We start from the raw sequence: 20,134 nt of genomic DNA on the forward strand, positions 1-20,134 counted from the left end.
CACTTTCCATGTCATTCGTGGAATGATCAGAACTGAAAAAGCCTGGTTTGAAGTCATGTTTGCCAGGGTAACTGGCAGAAACTGGGGGGAGGTTGGCAGGGCGTAGCCTGAGGGCAGCTGCGGCTTCCTCCCAGCAGTGCAAGGAGCAGAGGATGGGGAACAGCTACCCAGATGGTCTTTGCCACAGCTGACTGGCTCTGGGTAATAGCTTTTGTTTCCTTACCTAAGAGTTGCCATGCCTCCTTGAGGCACTCAGCTGGCAGTATTCTCAGTTCATATCTCTGGTCTTCCTGCCCTCGCCAGCTAGGGTCCTGTCATGACCCCAGAGACCAGCTTTTATTCCTATTTTGCTTTCTGACAGAGCAAAAAAAGCTGCCATTTGGATAGGGGAGCACATGCTCTTTGCCCACCATAAGGGGAGGAAGGAGGTGTAATGTTAGAAACAGCTAAAAAATACAACAAGGAGCAACTTTTTCCTTACATGGCCCAGTTAACCATTTCTCCTGTCCTTATTGCTTCCTGGACGTACATGTGCACAGGATGCCCAGTAGAGGTGAAGGACACTTTGCATGCTGTCCTCTCTGCACAACCCTGATGCTTGATCTGCATTCTTGTATGAAGGCACTACCAAATTCAGATGGTGCAACTTTCCATGTGAGTTGCCCTACTTTAATCCGTGCTGTTTAACCACTTCAGTGCTTGCTGACAGCTCTGGCCCGTGGCATTCTTCTGCTTTACCTCGGTGTTCAAGGAAGCTGACCTTGTGTTGAAGGCTCAAGCTGTTCTCTTAAGTGGATTTTGCTGATTGGATCGTCCTTCATGTTGATGCTGTGAGCGAAGTGTAATCACAGGAGTAATGTTAAAAATCTCCCTGACCCTGGAGGCCATAAGCTGTTGCTGCAGCTGGTGTGGCTAAGCCAGTTTCTGTAGCCACTGGCTGATGGGTGTGTAGAACTGCATCCTGTGTGATTGCCTCTGGTGTCCCTACTCAAATGTTTAGATGTGGCAGACAAGCAAGGAGCTTTTTACATGAGCAAAAGATGATGATGGTGTTTGCACCTCTGGAGACTTAGCAAGACATCTGCTACATGCTGCCAGAGGATCTCCTGTAGTACATCACTCACTAATGCCAACACACATGCTCACCTTTGCAAAAGGAATTCAGTTCCTGAGGGTGAAGCACCTTAGTGTGTTCATTTCAGAAGTTCTACAAGAAATACTTCATTTTCTCATTTGTGTTTTACAGAAACCTGTTTCCTGCAAATCTTGTTGCTGCAGCTTTCCGAACGGTAAGATATGTGTGAGCTTTGGACGTGAGCTACAGTGCACAAAGTGACTGCTCTTTCTGGGAAAAGGACTAGAAAGGTGGTGTAGAAGATACCAAGAGTTAATTTAACTTACAGTAGGTGGGAGTTTTAGAAGCACCTGACATAATCAGACGATTTCCATGGCAAATGGTTTGATTTTATATATAATACAGTACGAGTCAATGTGCCATAAATTAAAATAGGTGCAGTACAAAAATATCATGAAGAAAAGAATATTCTGTGATGCCTCGAGTGTCAGGGTTCTGTGTGTTCAAGGATGAAATAAAGAAATCCTCCTTTCCTCTGTGCTGTTGTCATCACAGGTAATTGGCAATTACATAAGTTTTTCTTTCCTCTCTTTTATATCTAAAGAAAACAAGCCCAAAGTATTGCCCTGCTTTTGCAGGGTGTCTAGCTTATTTATCCAAGTGAACTGTTGCCCTAGATTTGAAATATTTTTCTGACAATTTTAATGCTTGCCTTATAATTTCTAGCAGTGAAATGGCACAAGCACCACTTGCCTTCTGCAGGAGCCTGTGCAACAGCGTGGTGTGTGAGCAGCAGAAGGGTGCAGGAAAGGGTTCCTTGGCTCCTGCCCAAATCTGGAAGCTCAGGGGGTCACAAAGCACTTCTCTTGTCACCATGTGGGGAAGACTTTTTCTGGAGACCATACTGCACAAGAAAAAGTCTTCCTAACAGTCATCTCTTCCTTGTGGAATACTAGACGACGTGATCATATTGGTTATGTTTTTTTCTTACCTGCAGTATGCAACAGAATACAAGATGCTGCTCAGAAACACTACCTCTGGAAATGTCACATGGGAAAAGGTAAGGTCACTTCTTAGGTTTTTATACAAACTCTTTTCAACCGTAATATTTGACTGCTTCAGTCTTTAATCCTTTCCAGCAGTCACTGGGAAGAAGTACTCCGCTGTGTTACCCACAGCCACACAAGAAAGCTATGATGGACAGGATAGTTGGACTCAACTGATCTGACCTGTGTGACCTTGTTTTTAGGCCATGATTTCTTAGACCTCATCTCACCTGATCTAAGTTCTGATTAATCACCCTGCCTAATGTTAGCACATAACTTTCTGTGGACTTGGAATTAAATGGTGATCAGGCTGGCTGAATATGTCCCTTAAACCCTACTCTTCAGCAGTAGTTTGGAGGGAATGAACTTTGTTCCACTAACCAAAGCTCTGTTTTTTTAAAAATGGGAAAAAAAAAAATTTTTTTAAAATGAGGTTAGTTGAGAATTTTTTCTTGTTGCAATGCTGCTGAAATTTTTTTTGAAGGAGTAACAAGTGATCTGAAAGAGTAAAAATTACAGAACATTGCAAACAGGCTGCTATTGCAGTCGTGTCAGAAAGGAAGTTAATCTGCAGGTGGAGCTGAGGTAGAGAGTGTTATGTTTCATATGTAGCACGTAGGGCTTCCAGGGATGCTCTATATCGTGTTGAGTGGCATCTCTCCTGCAACATGGGGCTATCAGACATCTTTTTGTTGGCCAAGGTCAACATATTTCAGGTCCAGCAACAATCACCCTTGTCTTACAGGCATTGAGCTGTGAAACAGACCCAGCCTGCAACGTGTCACCTCACTCCAAATGAAATATCTCACGTGGTTTCGTGGGGTTTTGGGGAGACGGGTCTGACACTGAAAATTACTTTCAGGGTTCTTTTCTATTTCTCAGGCTTACTCTGACTATCTGAGATCAGTGTGGGAGGTTGGGCTACTGTGTTTTTCATATGATTAATATGAACACCCCTCGAGCGAGAGACTTGGAGCGTTTGTATTTGTCATGGAAGGGCTCAGCTGGGGCTTGCCCAGCAGTTTGAAAAGGTAATTGATGCTCCTGCAGAGGGACTCTGGAGCACACCCCCGGGCACAGGAGGCCCTGGCCTCACGACCCGCTCCTGGCCACGCCGGGGCAGAACAGCGCGTCTCCCAGCGCGCTTTGGGCCGGCGGGCTGAACTTTCACCAGCCTCTGAGGCAGCGTGGCAGGTGACTCGGATGGCACAAGGACTGAGCAGGGGAAAAGTCACCCTTGCCTGCAAGCCTGCTACCACACAGCGAGCAGTTTCCCCGGGGAAGAGGGCAGCCCCATCTGCCCAGGCTCTGCCCAGGCCTGTGAGATTGCCTTAGCCCAGATCCGCACTCGCCCCATCTGACACGGGTGTGTGGCAATGGCTGCATCCCAGCAGAGCCCTTTCTCTCCTCGTGCCATTATATCCTCAGGCAGTACATGCCCAAGCAGCCTTCTGCTGCTGGAAAGCAAGTTCAATATGAAAAGCTCTAATCATGTGCTGTAGATGTGTGTGTTTGCTTACAGGGCGTAGAGTTGTTCTTCATTTAAGCAGAATGAAAAGGTGAATAAGACTCTTCCTATTCATCTTCAGTGTTGAGTTTGACAGGGCGAGTTTGGCAACCAAGCACGGATCAGGGCCAGTCATATCCATTGAACATAGGCTTGGCTGTCAAGTGCATTTCTGATGCTTGTTCAAAGCCATCACTCTTCCTCAAAAGATAAAAATGCATTTTTGGCGATTTAGGAAATGAGATTCTTTTTCAATTTTCTTTCCTTTTCGCAGTTATCAGACTCCTGTTTGAGGTAATATCAGAAAAAAAAAACCTGAATTTGTCACTGGTGCCTGTTTTTGCCAGTGATTATGATGTAAAGGTTATTTCTGGTGTTGCTTTTCCAAAACTTTTCTTCAGTTGTTGGAGCGAAACCGGAGCTGAGATTCTTTAATTCCAGAAGACGCCCTACTGCCTCTAGGGAAAAGTGGACCAAATAAAAAGCAAGCATCATCTTAGTTTTGTTAGCTCAGTTTCAGTCCTGGTCTGACCATATTATTTATGGATAGATGAGGATTAAGTTTGGACAGGAAGAGTATGATTTTTGGATAATACATAGTATAAGTATCATAGCGATAGAAATTGGGTTCCAGGGAAACAAGACGATATTCCTATCTAATGGTTTCTTTTCCTAGCAGAATCTTTCATTGTACTTTCCATATGAATAGCAAAGAACAAAACTTTCCATTGATCATGTTTTTTTCCCCATCACTGGTTAACAGGCCCTGTCTTCTCTCGCTGATGATATAAATAGTGGGGCACGTAGATGTCTGCTCAGCCATGTCCTTTTTGTTGTTTCACATGCTTCCCTCATGTTTACCTAGCTTTTATGGCTACATCCTCTCTGTTCCTTTGGCAGCAAGGATTCCTGGGGCACAGGCTATCTTAGCTCCCCATCTGCAGCACAGGGAGCCTCTGGGAGACTCTGAGTTCCTCTCATGGCAGCAGTAAAAATACACAAACCAGTGATTGCTCTTCTTCCTCACATCACACAGCTGCATTTTCTTTTCAGCCACCTACTACTGGGACAGCTCAATGTCAGCAGTTGTTTCCTTGATAAGCATTTTGTTTCAAGAACTAGAAAACAATAGGATCTTCAGAGAGATTCAAGGACCAGAAGAGCTCCATGAATCTTCCTACCAGAACACAGAATTTCAAGCAAACAATAACACGTCCCACAGTTCATCCAGGAACAAAGCTCTCATTAAAGCTGGTTTTGTTTGGTGTCCACAATGCTGCTTGGTTTGGCAGCTCCTTTGGGGTGATGCACTCTTCTGTCAGAGTACAAAAAGACCGTTCAGCATCTGCCAGTTTTAGAGGCTGGGACTGAGAGGATCTTCCGCTGAGGATTTACTGCTGGACCCTTTCCATGTTGTGCTACAAGGAGGTGAAATCCCCTGAAGGCTGCAGATTGTGCCCTTGGTTTGCAGGAAGCAGTTTCTTGCAGTAATTTACTACTCCGCAAACAATTCACCTTCTGCCTACAAGTGTGGTGATGGGAGGAGATGGTGAATGTTGTGTTGTAAAGAAATTGGCTCAAGAGGGAGAAAGGGAGAGCAAGACCTGAAAGGGTGTGGCAGAATAGCAGTGAATAGAGTGAAACAGCTAAGAAGGTTTTGGTGGCTGTGCAGAGTCCTTCCTCCTGTTGCCAGGAATTCAGGGGTCCCCAGATCACCAGAGTTAGTCTTGAAGTGTGAGCACTTGCTGAACAGCAGCAGCAGTGATGACAATGCCAAAAGCAAGGTGCAGAGAGACATCTCCAAGGGTGAGAGAAGGCTTAACCCCATGCATTGTCATTCTGGAGGGGTGTAGGGGAGCTTGAGAAGAATTGGCCAATTTATGCACAGTAGGCCACTGTGAAGGTTAAGATGAAAGGTGAGAAGCCACCTGTGTTCTGGCTGTAGCTAACTGGAGATGCTGCTATCTCTTGCCCTCCTCTAGCTTCCCAAGAGCAAAATTTGGCAAGCCTTTGGCACCTATGGCTCTGAAGAAGGTGGAGCCAGCTGATGCTTGTGGGGATTGAATGACCCATAAGACCCCTGAATCTCACTAGGCGGGGAAGTGACCTTCCAAATTCAGCACTAAGAGCTCTGGCCCTGGTTCTCCTGTGTGCCTCCCAAACTCTGTCCTGCTCTGTGTCCCTGTGTGCCCTACACAGCTAGTGGGAAGCTGAGCAGTCCTCTTGGAGATTCCTTACACGTCTGCCTTGTTCCTGAGACCAGCTCTCTGAGAAGCCCAAATGGTATCAGGTTGCTGGGTTTGTGTCACACCACTGCCTTTAACGAGTTGAGAAGCAAATCTTCAGTAGAAGGAGTTTAAAGGGCAGAGATGCTTTGCAAAACATCAGCATAAAGGAGTATAATGAAATTCCCTCCCAGTAAGATCCAAGTCAGGATGCTGGGCACTTTCAGCAGCTTGAAACATTGAATTTCTGTTCCATAGCAAAGTTCTGTGTCTGTTTTTTTTTCCTGAAGGAGAACCAAAACCAAAAGAGCACTCAATGTTCTTAGAATTTTTTTTTTTTATTTTGTGAAAGAAGTTTGGCTTCATGATGGTAAAATTCTCTTCCAAGCTGAACTTTTCATATGAGCCTTTTATGGCACGAAGCTGGTATGAGATATTACGTTATAAAATATCTAGTTGGAAAGAAAAAAACCCAAAACACAACATCAAGGTGAAAAGTTGTATCAAAATTGATGTATTACATTTGCTTCATGTGAATGAAGTAAGAGATTTTTTTCTGGTGTAAAAATGTTCAGGTTTTGCCCAATTTGACATTTCCCAGAGAAAGTTTTGGTTTTCATTAGATGACATGGCAGCATTATTTTACCACACGTAAGGTTTATTCCTTATTTCTGCTAATACATTAGTCATAAAATCTGAGACTCGTACATCGGTTTGTACGTTGTTGCTGATAAATTGTCACTGAAATTTTATTAGATTCTCTTCAGCCTTAGGGCAGATCTCATCTCCTACCCTAGAGCTGGGTTTTTCCAGCTAAAGTGAATAAGAGAACAACATGTGTGTGCTGTGTACACAGTTTATTCAATTAATAGGAGGGTGTCTTTTTTTTTTTTTTTTCCTAACTTTTCTAGCCACAGAAGAGTTTAGGGCTTTCAAGCACACAAAACAGAATATGGACAAAAGTGTCTGGACAGCAAAGTGTTACAGTGTGTGGAGACAACAAAACATTTCTTCAGACATCTCTGGAGATACATTGCAGCCTGTTCTTAATATCCTATCCTTGTTTTCAATTCTTTCAATCGGAAATCAAATAAATACTGACCACTTAGCCCAGAACAAGCAACTACCATAAAAATTTGCAGATCCTGTATCTAATTATTTTGTAGCTAGCAAATAAAAAAGAGACAGAACCTTCATTGTTTGTAAATGCTTTTGTTACCAGCAGTTTAACATTCATGCTTTTGTGCCTAATTTCTGTTTTATCCACTTCCCTGTAGTACTTTGATTTCACCTGCCACTAAGATACAGGCCAGTTCAGCAGTACACTTCCAGAAAAAATATCATCTCAAGCAGGCTGGTTTTATCAGATTTAGCAGATCAGTATCCCAAGTTCTTTAACCAATATTCATTTTAAGCTTTTAGCTCAGAGTATGTTTTTCTTTCCTAGTGTTGAGCTAGTGTCTACTTAAACTGGCCAGAAGGCCAAAACTTGTTCACGAACCTAATCTGTTTTAGAAACCCTTCCAAATAAAACAACAATTTGACATGTTGAGCTTGTACTGCCAAGCTTGAGGGGGGAAACCCAGTTTGTCAAAACAATTATGTTTTTACGTAGCCACAAGAGCACTCATTCAGTTTGTGTGAGACTACATTGCCAAACAAGCTCCACTCTTTGAGGAATAAACTGTGAAGGACCAGCAGAGCAGACAAGCTTTTGTCAATAGGTGGATCCTGGTTTTATCCTCTTATTTTTACCACACAGCCACCTGATTTCTGAGAAGGGGTACAGATATTTATTCTGTTCTTGCTGTATCTCCCACAGCTGATGTGGACAGATGAATGAGTAGGTTTCCACTGCTTGCTACTTCACTCTGCCCCTCGCTTCCCTTTCTGCTTCACAACATTGTTTGTTTTCTCATGGTTTTCACCTTGGTATAAATACTGCTCTAAAGTGATGGAGCTGTCAGAGATGTCAGGAAGTAAAAGCATGTCTGGGGCCAGACCACTGCAAGCCTTTGGCAGGTAGGATTTGTTTAGGTGGTGGAATATCATAGTGCTGACTGTGAATGACACTGACTGGAATAAGCAGAGCTAGGAAGTCAGTGTCACCAGTACCTGCCATTTATACCTGCAGTCTCTCCCACACTCATCTTCCCTCCTGGGGAAACAGGGGGGAAAGTTTCAGTCTTTTAACTGCACGTGTGTGATTGGTGCCTGTGCTGTTTTGCATCTGCAGTGGAGCTTGTCCCAAATAAACTGGGGAGATTTCCTGTTCATGTCACTGAGAGCATGTGTCCTATTGAAGGGCATGAGGAGATGTAGTGGCAGCCCTTTTTCTTCTTCAGTGAATACATGCCAGCTCATAACTAGAGAGGTCTGTGTCTGGACTGCATCCACATCTTGTTTGGTTCCCTTCAACAAAATAGGTTCTTCCTTCCCAAAATAGATTCTGCTTGTTATTTTGGATCAATCAGGCCACAACAAAATGAGGTGACCCCTTTATTAGGGTATACACTCCTGTATAGTGTATAGAATACACTCCTGTATTCTGTGATTCTATGATTTAACAAGCCTTTTTTTGCCTCTACAGATCCCTGTTGGTACTGAGATTGAAGGGATGAATATCCTGGGGCTGGTGCTGTTTGCTCTGGTTTTAGGAGTGGCGCTGAAGAAGCTTGGCCAGGAAGGGGAAGATCTGATTCGCTTCTTTAATTCGTTCAATGAGGCAACTATGGTCTTGGTTTCCTGGATCATGTGGTAAGTGTGTGACTGCAGGTACAGCTGCAGTATAGTGTTATGCTCAGTTCAGGAACCTCACTGTTCATCCATCTCTCCAGCTTTTTCCTACCAGATCGATCATCACAGCAAAAATGGGTGTCATGGGTGTCACAGGATGGGGTCTTCTTGCTTATGCTCTGTGATTAGGCAGTCACACGTAGCATAAGGTAGCAGTCTGGGACACTTGAGGATTGCTTAAAAATCCTCTCCAGGGCTCCTTTTTGATTAACTAGTGGAAAGAATGCTTTGTATTTCAAAGCAGTGTAAGCCTATGGCTAGCTGTCATCATGTACCTAAAGCCACTGTCCTTGAACAAGTAAAGAAGATGTGAGGAATATGGTCATGTGAAGGCCAGGGATGTTTGTGCTTGGAGTGCACTTGCAAATGCAGTGAGTGACTGAAGTCATACTTGTAGCTTCGTGCCTTGATTTTTCTATTGGTCAAAAGGTTACTGGTTTGAGAGAAACCCTGTTGAGTGCATGTGTACAGAGCCCAACCTGCCCATTTAGAACCATAGAATCATTAAGGCTGGAAAAGATCAAGACCAACCGTCACCCCAGCACAACCATGACCACTAAACCACATCCCAGAGTGCCACCTTTACATGTTCTATAGAATCATAAAGGGTGATGGAGAACCTACATCCCTTTGTGTAGAGGAGAGAAACAGTCTCCAGGGCTCTGCTCTCCATCCTACTGAAAACAGTAGAGCTGGCTATTGAGTGTTTTGTTATTGTTACCAGCAGAACATGAGTTGATCTTTACATCTCCATTCCTCTTCTAAGACCTCTTTCAATTTCTTGGGTGAAGCAAGAATTAACATTACTAGCAGAATGTGCAAGTCCTGTATTTCAGTTGCTTCTCTGAAGTCCAGACATGTTTTTGGGGTGAATGTTTCTCTGACTGATACCACAAAGCTTTTGACACACAAAAAAAGGTCTGTATGTTAGTAACTGGAGCCCACTGAACTTTCTCACTAGGCAAGAAACCAGCATTGGAGGAGTCGGGCACCTCTAGAGAGCAGTTCAGGCCACCAAAACTGGCATAGGACCAACCTCCTGACCAGGTTTTCTGTCAGATTAGATGATGCTGGGCCTCAGGGCAGTATCATGGCTGTTCTTGTGCAGCTAGATGGGTCTAGGCTGCTCCTGTGAAACCAACAGTACTAATACCTCACACACAAAAAGAAAAATATTTGTAAGGACAGCTAGCTAACAAATTAACAGTGGGACATTTCTCACTCTCTTTCCAAAGCTGTTGGAAGAGCTATCAGCTTACCTTAGCAGAGGGTTTTTTTTTTTAGATCCCTTAATTCTGCATTTTTCATTCCTTGTATTTTCCTTCCTCTGAGAAGTAGAAAGGTTTTAACAAAACACCTGATTTTACACAGGCAGATCTCTGTTAGTTGCTGTCATAAGGGACTGAAAAATTCAAAGTCTCAAAGCAGCTTAAGTCTTTTACTCTCGAGTGTAATTCCTTGGACACTGAATACTGATAAGAGGCAGTTCTTGTATTCAGCTGATTACAGTGCTAACGCTTCAAGCCAATCAGTTGATATATAATCCTTTACTTCATGGATTATAGGGACCACAACTGACTCTTAACACTGCAGTGCACTGTAGCCCTTACTTGTTCTCTTTCCTTCCTTAAGGCTCTTGTGTTGTCCTGGTATATATTCAGAATCTGTTGAGCTGCATGTGCTTCCCAAAGGATACTTTGGAATGGTTGAAAATCATACTACCAAGAGAAAAAGCAGCTTGAGCCCCTATCTAGACCCATTCAACAGCTGCTCACATGTTTAGTAGCACTTTTTGGTCTCAACTTTCAGTTCTTTCCTCTCCAGCCCCTTTCATCAGGGGGAGGGATCCAGTCTCAGCTCTGAATCCAGCATTCATGCTTGCAGAGCCTGTGCAGGACCAGGGGCTCAGCTAGGTCTGGCTCATCAGGGTGCTCAGAAACATAGTTCAAAGGCAGCATGTCACAGAACTTGCAGCAGCTAACTGTAGAAGGTTCAACAGCACCCTCCTAGATATTTGGCCAAGGGAGGACAGAGAAGGGATGCTCACATTGATCTGGGACATAAATAGGTGCTCTCTGCACAGAACAGAGGAGCTGCACTACCACTGAGGGCAGAGGCAGGCTGGGAAGAAGTGAATGATCTGGGCAACCTTAATGCTAGTCCACCTTTCCAAACCTTTGTATGCTTAACCAAACGTTCTGACATTGGTCCTGACCCCACAGATCAGCTTCTCAGAATGTGGGTATTGGATTTGAGGAGAGTGGAAGGGAAAACATACTGTATTCCTCAGAGGTACAGGCAGATCTTTCCTAGTCACATGTGTGCCTGGGGCAGGGTTTTGTACAGCTGGGTGATCTTTTAATATTTCTTAATCTTAGAAGCAGGAAAAGGTACTCAGACACAGAAATCCCAAGTAGAGCTGAAGTGATTCCTGCAGTTCATTTAGTAGCTGTTCTGCTGTAGGTGCAAGGGCAATTCTGTCATTCCAGGAGTGTTCCTAGCTGCACCACTGGGACCAGAGGTGTGGTTTGGCCTGCAGGTGGCCCTTCCCCTGGAACAGCTCCAAGCATTCCTGACAAAGGAAACCTCAGACAACTGCTGACGCCCTGAGACGTGGCAGGTTTCTAGGTAGGAGGCACAGGAATGTACGTGTACGTGGCTCTTGGCTTGAGGAAAGCTCTGGAAGCCTGATCGTTTCACTTGGTCTTATTGAGGAAAATAGCAGTTAATTGCTATCTTTGGCACGTGCATCAGCAGCCTTTAGCTGAGCTCTCTGGTATGAGCAGAGCTTTTTATCTCATACACTGATTATGTTGGCATCCAGTATGTCTACCATTTTAATGACCTGACTTCATACTTCTGGTAGTCACCACATGTGTAAGATCCTACTCTTCCACCTCTTTCTCATCTCCAATGACATGATACTGCTCCTTTTTCTTTCCTAACATCTGCTATCCCTTCAGCAGTGACTTTAGCTTTAGGTCTTTGCCTGCCTTCCTCCCTGATGGACTAAAACTCCACACCCTTGTCCTGTCCTGATAGCTTCTGCCAGCATTCCTGATTCCCACTGGGCTTCCCTTCAGCACTCTCCTAGCTGCCTCTTCCAGGGTCTAGGTCAACAGGGCTTTTTCCGTTTGACTGCTTGCCTTCCTCCAAGCAGGAGGGTTAGAGAGGCCTTCCAAATTTGCTTAACCTAAGTGTGTGGTGAATTAGGTGCTACTCTTCAGCATCTGTAGAAGAATCTTATCTCCAGAGTGGAAAATGGCATGTTTTTCAAGGCTTTTTTTGTGTACTTAATGACAGGCAATATTTCTTTACACAGGTATGTGCCTATTGGCATTATGTTCCTTGTTGGGAGCAAGATTGTGGAAATGGAAGATGTTGTGCTTCTGGTGACCAGTCTGGGAAAATACATCTTTGCCTCTATTCTGGGCCACTTCATCCACGGAGGAATCATTCTGCCACTTATTTATTTTGCATCCACACGTCAAAACCCATATCGTTTTCTCTTAGGGCTTATCACACCACTTACCACTGCTTTTGCCACTTGCTCCAGGTGGGTTTCTATCCTGCTTTTGGGATTATAGCCTGGTTATATTTGTCACTGTAAACTGGGTATAACCCAACACCAAACTGTGTTGAGTTTGAGGTGTGAATGTTGTTCCTGAGATGGCAAAAAGAAGCTTCTGGGTGTAGAGAGTCTCACTGCTGTCAGCAGCCTACCACACAGCATATACTTATAATTAGCTGTTGAAAACTAATCCTGAAAATATTGGGAGTGTAGCAGGATGCTGAGCTGGAATTTTTTTTTTAAAAAATGAACATATTTGCCTTTAAAATATCCTACCAGATGTCCTTTTGATTTTAAGTAAAGTGAGGGTCAGGAGTGAGGGGTTATGAATAAAACTGTGTCATTTATAATGCAAGAAATAAAACCAACAGTGATTTAAAATATTTTTATTATTTGTTTGTTCATTTGAGAAGGTACTAGTACGACATTAACAGAGGCTGCTGTTGCATCTGTTATGTTTATATGGGCATCTGTTGGTGTATTTTTGTGGTTTGAGACTTGATCATTCCACAGCTTTGTTAGGCTGCATGCTGTGTTAAGTCATGAGTTCTTTCTTCTGGGAGATTAGAGTCCTTATCAGCTATTTCTGGATGGAAGCAGATTATTAAACACCACTGCTGAAGACCAACAAGGAGGGTCTCTCTTTAGTCTAGTGACAGAGAGGGACTATAAAATGTCATCATTGTCTTGGCAGCCCTCTCTGCAGCATGTTAGAAACACGAAAGCCGTGAGACGGTGACCTCCCCTTCAGGTGCTCCGGGTCTGACTGTCCCCTCTTCTGTTTCTAGCTCAGCCACGCTCCCGTCGATGATCAAGTGTATTGAGGAGAACAATGGGGTGGACAAGAGGATCAGCAGGTTCATCCTTCCTATCGGGGCGACTGTAAACATGGATGGGGCTGCCATTTTCCAGTGCATGGCAGCTGTGTTTATTGCTCAGCTGAACAATGTCGATCTCAACCCTGGGCAAATCTTCACAATTCTGTAAGTTGCTTCCTATTGCAACCACATCCTTCTGGCCCCCAGACACATTCAAGCTTGTGGTCTCTCTGTTAATAGCTAGCAGTTTGCATTCCACATCTCTGACCTAAAGCTTGCAAGCTGCTATGAAACGTAATTATGGGGTGATTAAAGGATGGAGTCTTTCAAGCTTTGTAAGATTTGCCAGAATCTCGATTTAATAAAAGGTGGAACCTGGGAGGGATAATTGAATTCTGAAACAGACTTTGAGCTGTTTAAAGCTGTTCCTCACATGAAATTCCTCTCCTTCCTTAAGCATCTCACTCCCCTACCCTCCACTCACCATTAAGCTGGGTAACTGAAGAATGCTGCTCTACCCAGAAAGCTACCTCTGATTCCCTCTCTGGATGTCTTAGAAAATCCTCCTGCCAGCTCCTTAGTTTCTTATGTATGACTTTCACACTCGAGACTGCTCCTGCTTACCTCTTCCTACTATCACATCACTGACTTCCCAGGTCAGACCCATTATCATGCCACTCCTGATTGTTTTTCTCCATTATGCCCTCCACCACTTCAGTCCTACCTCCTTCTCTAGGACTTTTCCTTCCATGCTTGGTATATCCTCCCATGTCCCATATCCCATGAAGTGTCATTCTCTTCACTAAATAAGGATCCTACAAGAAATTCTAGCCCCTCACTCAGCTGTATTCACTGGATGCTTCACAAGGCTGGTTCCTGGTATTTTTTTACCCTCCCTGGCCAGGTTTTATTCCTTCCTTATTGCCTTTCCAAGTATATAGTTTGTCTGTTGAATGCAGGGCTGGGGCATTGTTTCCTTTGCAGATGGCCAAATTAGCCTTGCCTGTACTCTAGTGAACCACTGGTTAACACAGACCTGAAGGTTTACACCCAAGGAATACTCAGCTGTAGCCACCTGCACACAAAAAGGTGTGTGGGCCATGTCTGTAGCACATGCTCCACAGGTTTCCAGCTCCTGGTTTAGGCTCTGTGGATGCAAACGAGACGCAAAGAAGGGACAGCACCCTCCATGGCAAAGTTTACCTGTCTACATTTTGGACCAGGAGATGTAATGTACTCAAGATAGTTGAACCAATACATGACTTGGAGATGGATATATTTGTAAGGCAGCAAGGTGTAGTTGTGTTGGTTGGGTGTGCTCTGTGCCCATTGCTTTGCATCAGCAGGCAGGAAAGGGTTTGCCTGGGAAGCAAGTGATCCGAGTTCCCCACGCTGTAGAGTTTGTTTACAGTTCCCACAGCGGGGGAAATGTGTGACCTGAGTGTAGAGGAGGAATGCTGTGGAGCTCCTGGTAACTGAGGCACCACTCGATTCACAGTGTGACAGCCACTGCGTCCAGCGTGGGCGCAGCCGGGATCCCGGCCGGCGGAGTCCTCACCATCGCCATCATCCTGGAGGCCATCGGCCTGCCCACCAACGACCTCTCCTTGATACTCGCCGTGGACTGGATTGTGTGAGTACCTTGGGCCACACGTGCCTCCTGCTGCATGCTCAGCTGGAAACGTGGGGCAGGGGAGTCAAAATAGTGTAGTAGAAAGTAAAACCCTACAAGGTATGGCTGCATAACTCTTGACAGATAAAGGTGGTCCCTTCTCAATTAAAGCATCATGTTAAAATCCCTCCTCAGCTGTTTTACTCAGACTTTATTGAAATGTGGTTCTTCCTGCTTTCAATTCTCGTTAGAAGGATTGTTAAAAGGTTGTTCAAGAAGGTGTTGATCCTGCTGGATTAGTTGGACACTAGGAGGGAAGGGGGAAAATGGAAATTGAGTCTGAGTAGTGGTGGGAAGCTTTCTCAGTCATATGTATGAAGCAGTCTCCACCAGCAGGTTTTGTCAGCTATTTGAACTATTTTTATAGCCCCAACACAAGTGTCACCAAGAGGTGCCATCCATTGGCAGGGCAGGGACACAGAGAGTTTGTGGCACTTAGCACAGCTGTGGGCAGCGTCACGGCTGGAACATGCTGCTGGAAGTCACAAGTTTAGTACACAGTATTACCAGCTTTGCTTTCCATCTTGTGGGAAAGAGCTAAAAGGTGAGACCTTTGCTCAGCTCCTTCTCTTCTTTCCAAGAGCCATTCCCCTCCTCAAAGCATAAGAGATTATCCCCTTTCCCAGCTCTGTTTGTTATCTCACCACTTATCATACTTAGGTCCTTTTTAAGGCCTAAATTTACCTTCTGCACTACCCGAATTAGATTAAGGAAAGAAAGCCTAGAAAATGTCTTTGGCTCTAAGTATTGGGGACCCAGCCACAAATGCATCATGAGTGTCAATGCCATCTGCAGATAATTTCTTACAGCTTATAGGAGTCCTATGGGCAAAGGTGTCTCTAGTTTTCCTTGAACAAACATCTCATGAAGTACAGCATGCTTAGAGCTTGAATGCTAGTGAAGTAAGCATGATCTGATAAAGAAAAAGCATAATCTGCTTTCAAGCCATCTGGCTGAAGTTGGGTATTGGGCTGAAATCACTGGTCAGTGTGGGTCAAGCAATCTGAATCCCACTGGGTTTTTTTTTTTTCCAGTTGGATGGGCTTCTGGGCAGTTGCTGGTTTAAACTGTACATAATCCCTCTGCACTACTATTTGGAAACATCACCCTCTCTGTATAGATGGTGTTCTTCACAGCAGATGTGGAAATTAGGATGCCCAAGGACAGTCTGGAATTCCAGAGGCTGGGGAAGAAGGCAGCTGTATTACCTCTCTCCCTTCCCACACCACACGTGTCTATGGCACACAATCATATTCCTTCAGCTTCATTAGAGACAGCCAACTCTTTCTTGCTGCCACCTCTTGGGGATCAACAAAGGACAGGAGAGACAGAGAAAGCAGTGGCTAGCCCTTTGTATCCCATCTTCCTAAGGGTTTACAGTAGCAATTTGACAAGCTGTACTTGCAAGTGCTTGGAGGCAGGAGTGAAGAGCTTGCCTGTGTGATGCTGGCTGCCTTCATTTCAAAATGTGTAGCATCCCTCTGTGGTTAACACTGTTGTTATAGTCAAGGAACTCAGCTTATGGTAACAAAAGTGGTAAGGAGGGAGGAAGGGAAGAGTCCTGTGTCTTGTTTTAATGCCACCTGTTTAATTACCAGAGACGACCACAGTGACAAGTTGAACACTTGCTGAAGTTAGGCTGCAGAATGACTAAGAAGTCCCAAAAGGCACATGAAGAAATAGTTCTTCCTTATGCCCCATAAATCTCCTCCATTAGACCCCGGGACAGAGGAATTTTGTGTTATAGGACCAAAGGTTAGGACAGGTGCTAATAGCAAGAAATCCAGAGAACACAGTTGTTCTGGCTGCTTTTGGAAGGACCCCTAAGTAAGTGTTTGGGTTAAGGTACAAGTCTCTACAGTTAGAAAAGATAGCTGGGTGCTCTGCATCACCTTCTAGATAAACCCAGATGAAGTTCCTGCTCTGAACTCTCATTTGAGAAATGCTGGCCTGAGGATGGGAGAGAGGAAGGATGTGGGCTGGGAAAAGAAGGATGCCTGAGAAAGAGCAGTACCATTATTGCAACCCTCTGAAGGACCAGAAGCAGTTGACAGTAACGGTTGGGCCAACCTTAAACCAGCTCCAGGGCACAATTTTAGTCTGAAATGGTGATGATACTTCTGTGGAAAATACCTATAGTAACAACATCTCCCTTGTCTAGCTCTACTGATGTTAGTGGCTTAGCAGGGGTGAATCATCTCCCCTTATTGTGTTGTGACACTCTTAAGTTAAAAGAGTGCTGCTTTGTTTTTCTGTTTCTGATCTTAACCAGGGACCGGACCACCACCGTTGTGAATGTGGAAGGGGATGCCCTAGGAGCAGGCATCCTGAACTACCTGAATGAAAAAGCAAATAAAGACAAAGAGCAGGAGCTCAAGGAAGTCAGCGTAGAAGCAATTGCCAACAGCAAGTCTGAAGGAGAAACATCACCTTTGGTAACCCACAAAAACCAAGTCTCCAACACATCCAGTACAGCAGACCCTGAATCCAAGGAGTCAGTATTGTGAACTAAAGGCTGGTCATCAAACGAGTCTTAGAGGTGGACTGGGGACTCGTTATCACACCTAGACGTTTGCAGTGCCAACGAGGGCTGCATGGCTCTTGAGAGTTCAGTACCAGTCTGTTTTGAAATACACTGGCCTGGGGAAGGGGAGGGAGGTGGGGTGGGCAGAACAGGGGTGTTGAGAGAGAACACTTCCTTTATAATAGTATTTTGATAATTCGTATCTATACATGTGTATGTGTTGCACGTGCACACACTTACACATGTATGTGCAAAGAATGCCATTGAGACTTCTGCTTTAACAAGACTTCTGTTAGTAAAGGCTCTCATATGGGTTGGAGATGGGGAAGTAGACAAACCCAGTATGTGCTTATTGTAGGGAAAAAAATAGTAAGCTTATTGTGCTGCTGTTCAAATGGTGATGCAGTCTAGAAACTCCAAAGTGGGTGAAAATGTTGCTTAAATTAAGTTTCTGCCCTGAAAAACGCTAATGAATCATTACAGACATAATATGAAGCAACTTTTTTCTCCCACTCCCCTTTCTCTCCTGCTTCCTATCCCTTAAAAACTTCAACTGTATCCTGAAAACTAGATTTTTCTTTTTCTAATTTTTTGTTTTGTTTTGTTTGCTATCTGAATTATGGGCTTATAGAGATCCTTGTTCCATTCCCCCACTGCATTGCAGCTGGTAGCAGCTTTCCTGCCTCTTGGTGAGTAACTCCCAAACTTTGGGACCAAACATAGGAGATTTTCTTGCGGATCAAGGACGTGTTCTCTCCTTTCCTCTAACCAAGCTGTTAAGGAAAAAATTCAGAGGAAACACAAATTTTGTTAAAGTAACCCCTCTGGGTCTAAAAAAATTTCTAGAGTCTGTTCCAGCACAAATAGTTCTTGAAGAGGCTTGTCTGTGGCAACATCAGGAAGTCAGTTCCCTTCATGGAAACAGGCATGCTCCTTTGCTTGCACATCATGTCCTGCTCATGTTTATTTAATGGGTCAGTCCAAACAAGACATATTCCTCTTCCAGCAAAACTGAACAGGGCAGGAAAAAATCTGAACACACATCATGTGGGAACCGAGACAGGCAAGTCTGAGTGTTGGTTTAAAAGGGGAAGAGAAGAGGTGAGGTTATAACCCCGTGTAGTTCAGTGATCTCTGTGTTGGGACAGCTGCATACCTGTTCCTGCTAGGAGTTTGGTCCTGCCATAAATGTCCTCCTGGCAGCAGCTTACATTTAGTAATTCTGGGTGGTCCTGGGTAATGCCTAGTGGCAGATGGTAACCTTTGCTTGAGGCTGAGCCAAATGCTTCTGGATTCTGACTCCACCTTTTTTCCTTTACAACATACTTCCTGAATTTGCACTCCAAACCTGAACAAAGTCCAGTAAACTCACTGCAAAGATCCTGTTGATTTAGCTTGGCTTTTTGGACAGCAGATAGTTACAAAATTACGGCTGTGCATATGCCAAGATTTTCCTGGACTTGTGATGCTTTCCCTTGGCTGCTTCAGGAAGATGATTGCATATGATCAGCCTTCACACTGTTAATTCAGCAGTATATATTTACACTTAGCTTTGATATAAAGTAATGCTAAGTATCCCTTTTTCTTTCTCCTTTCTTGCTTCAGAGGAAGCTCTCTTGGAAAGACAGCCAGTTGCTGATGTTTATGTTCACAGCACTAGGAAGAGCCAGCTCCAGATTTCATAGCAGCAGCAGCAGCCTTCATTTGCAAAGCATCCTTCCTGGTAAAGGGACACAACGAATTTTGCAGAAAGTTGCTCAGAATGAGATGTGGCTACCTCTGAGGGAAAACACAGTGAGTGTGTCATTACTGGCTGTTTAATCATGTGTAGCAGGGCTACACAAATAATCAAAGTAGGAAAGGATTAGTCAGCCCACTGAGAAAATGCAGGTGGAGTTTCTTTTTAACCAGTTTATTTATAACCATGTCCATGGAATTTGGTCATTCCTTGGCTCATCTTCAAAATGGAAGGAGACAAACACAGTTCTCTGGGGACATCCTTTGCCTGGTATTTATTATTACATTTTTAGCAGATCAAGACCTCCTGAAACTCTATTTCCTCTCATTAGAATCATCCCAACTCCTTTCATCTCAGGAAACCACACTGTGGCTGACAATGAAAGCCAACAAATAAGAAGTGTTTTGAAAAATGTTGGCAGCTTGAAAAAATGGGTCTCAACAAAGCCTTTTAAATATTTTTTTAAACAAGTCTAAGTTTTATTTCTTTGAAAAATCTGAAAGTATTTGAATCTCAAATACTTTGATTTTAAAGAAGTATATGGATCAAGGAAGGTGAAAATCATGACTGTTCCCTGTGGGCTGGGTTCTGTAGTTGCATTTTATCCCCCATGAGACATTTGGCTCCTCTGATGCTCTCCCTCACCATGACACACGCAGCTGGGATCAGGTCATGAGAGCATCAGCACTTAAATGACAATTCCCATGAAGCATCACAGCACCATTTTGTACTAGAACATTTCTTCAATTTTTATTTTATTCACCCCAAACCTGTTGCTGCCCATAGGTCAAAAAACTTGCCTGAGCAGATCCAGAGGCTGGGCTTCCTTTCAGATAGCACCTTGCCATTGCTGTACTGGTCTTTCTTCCCTGTGGTGCTGTGGCTTGATTGTTGCATTTCATCCTTGTAGCATCATGCCATAGGCTGTGGCACATTCTTGCTGACAGTAGATCCCAGATTTCTTGTTTTTCTTTGCTCCCATTCCTTATGATGGCTATGCCACATCTGGTAGGACCTTCCACTTGGCTTCAGATTTTTTTTCTTAAGGTACAAATGTAAGAGATCCAGCATTATACTCTCTCAGACTTTAAGTAATTTGGCACATTCCAACAACTGCCCTTGTAACAACATGAATCCTGGTCAAAAGCCCGATGAGATAGAA

At 44.1% G+C, this 20,134-nt stretch overlaps 1 protein-coding gene across 2 annotated transcripts; it reads left to right on the top strand.

Annotated features, from left to right (window-relative positions):
• Positions 1–1,250: 1,250 nt before the first annotated feature.
• On the top strand, positions 1,251–17,217 carry SLC1A4 (solute carrier family 1 (glutamate/neutral amino acid transporter), member 4). 2 transcript variants are annotated; one of them, XM_008945439.1, is made up of 7 exons: positions 1,251–1,289; positions 2,073–2,135; positions 8,444–8,610; positions 11,972–12,205; positions 13,009–13,203; positions 14,537–14,671; positions 16,983–17,217. In XM_008945439.1, exons 2-7 carry the CDS (start codon positions 2,091–2,093, stop codon positions 17,215–17,217), a joined length of 1,011 nt encoding a protein of 336 aa, XP_008943687.1. In that variant the 5' UTR covers positions 1,251–1,289; positions 2,073–2,090. The 2 variants fall into 2 exon arrangements, with proteins under 2 accessions (XP_008943687.1, XP_008943686.1); XM_008945438.1 differs by lacking the exons at positions 1,251–1,289; positions 2,073–2,135; positions 11,972–12,205 and having other exon boundaries at positions 8,471–8,610.
• Positions 17,218–20,134: the final 2,917 nt, after the last annotated feature.

Source organism: Merops nubicus, unplaced genomic scaffold (assembly GCF_000691845.1).
Source record: "Merops nubicus isolate BGI_N331 unplaced genomic scaffold, ASM69184v1 scaffold49238, whole genome shotgun sequence".
NCBI lineage: Eukaryota > Metazoa > Chordata > Aves > Coraciiformes > Meropidae > Merops > Merops nubicus.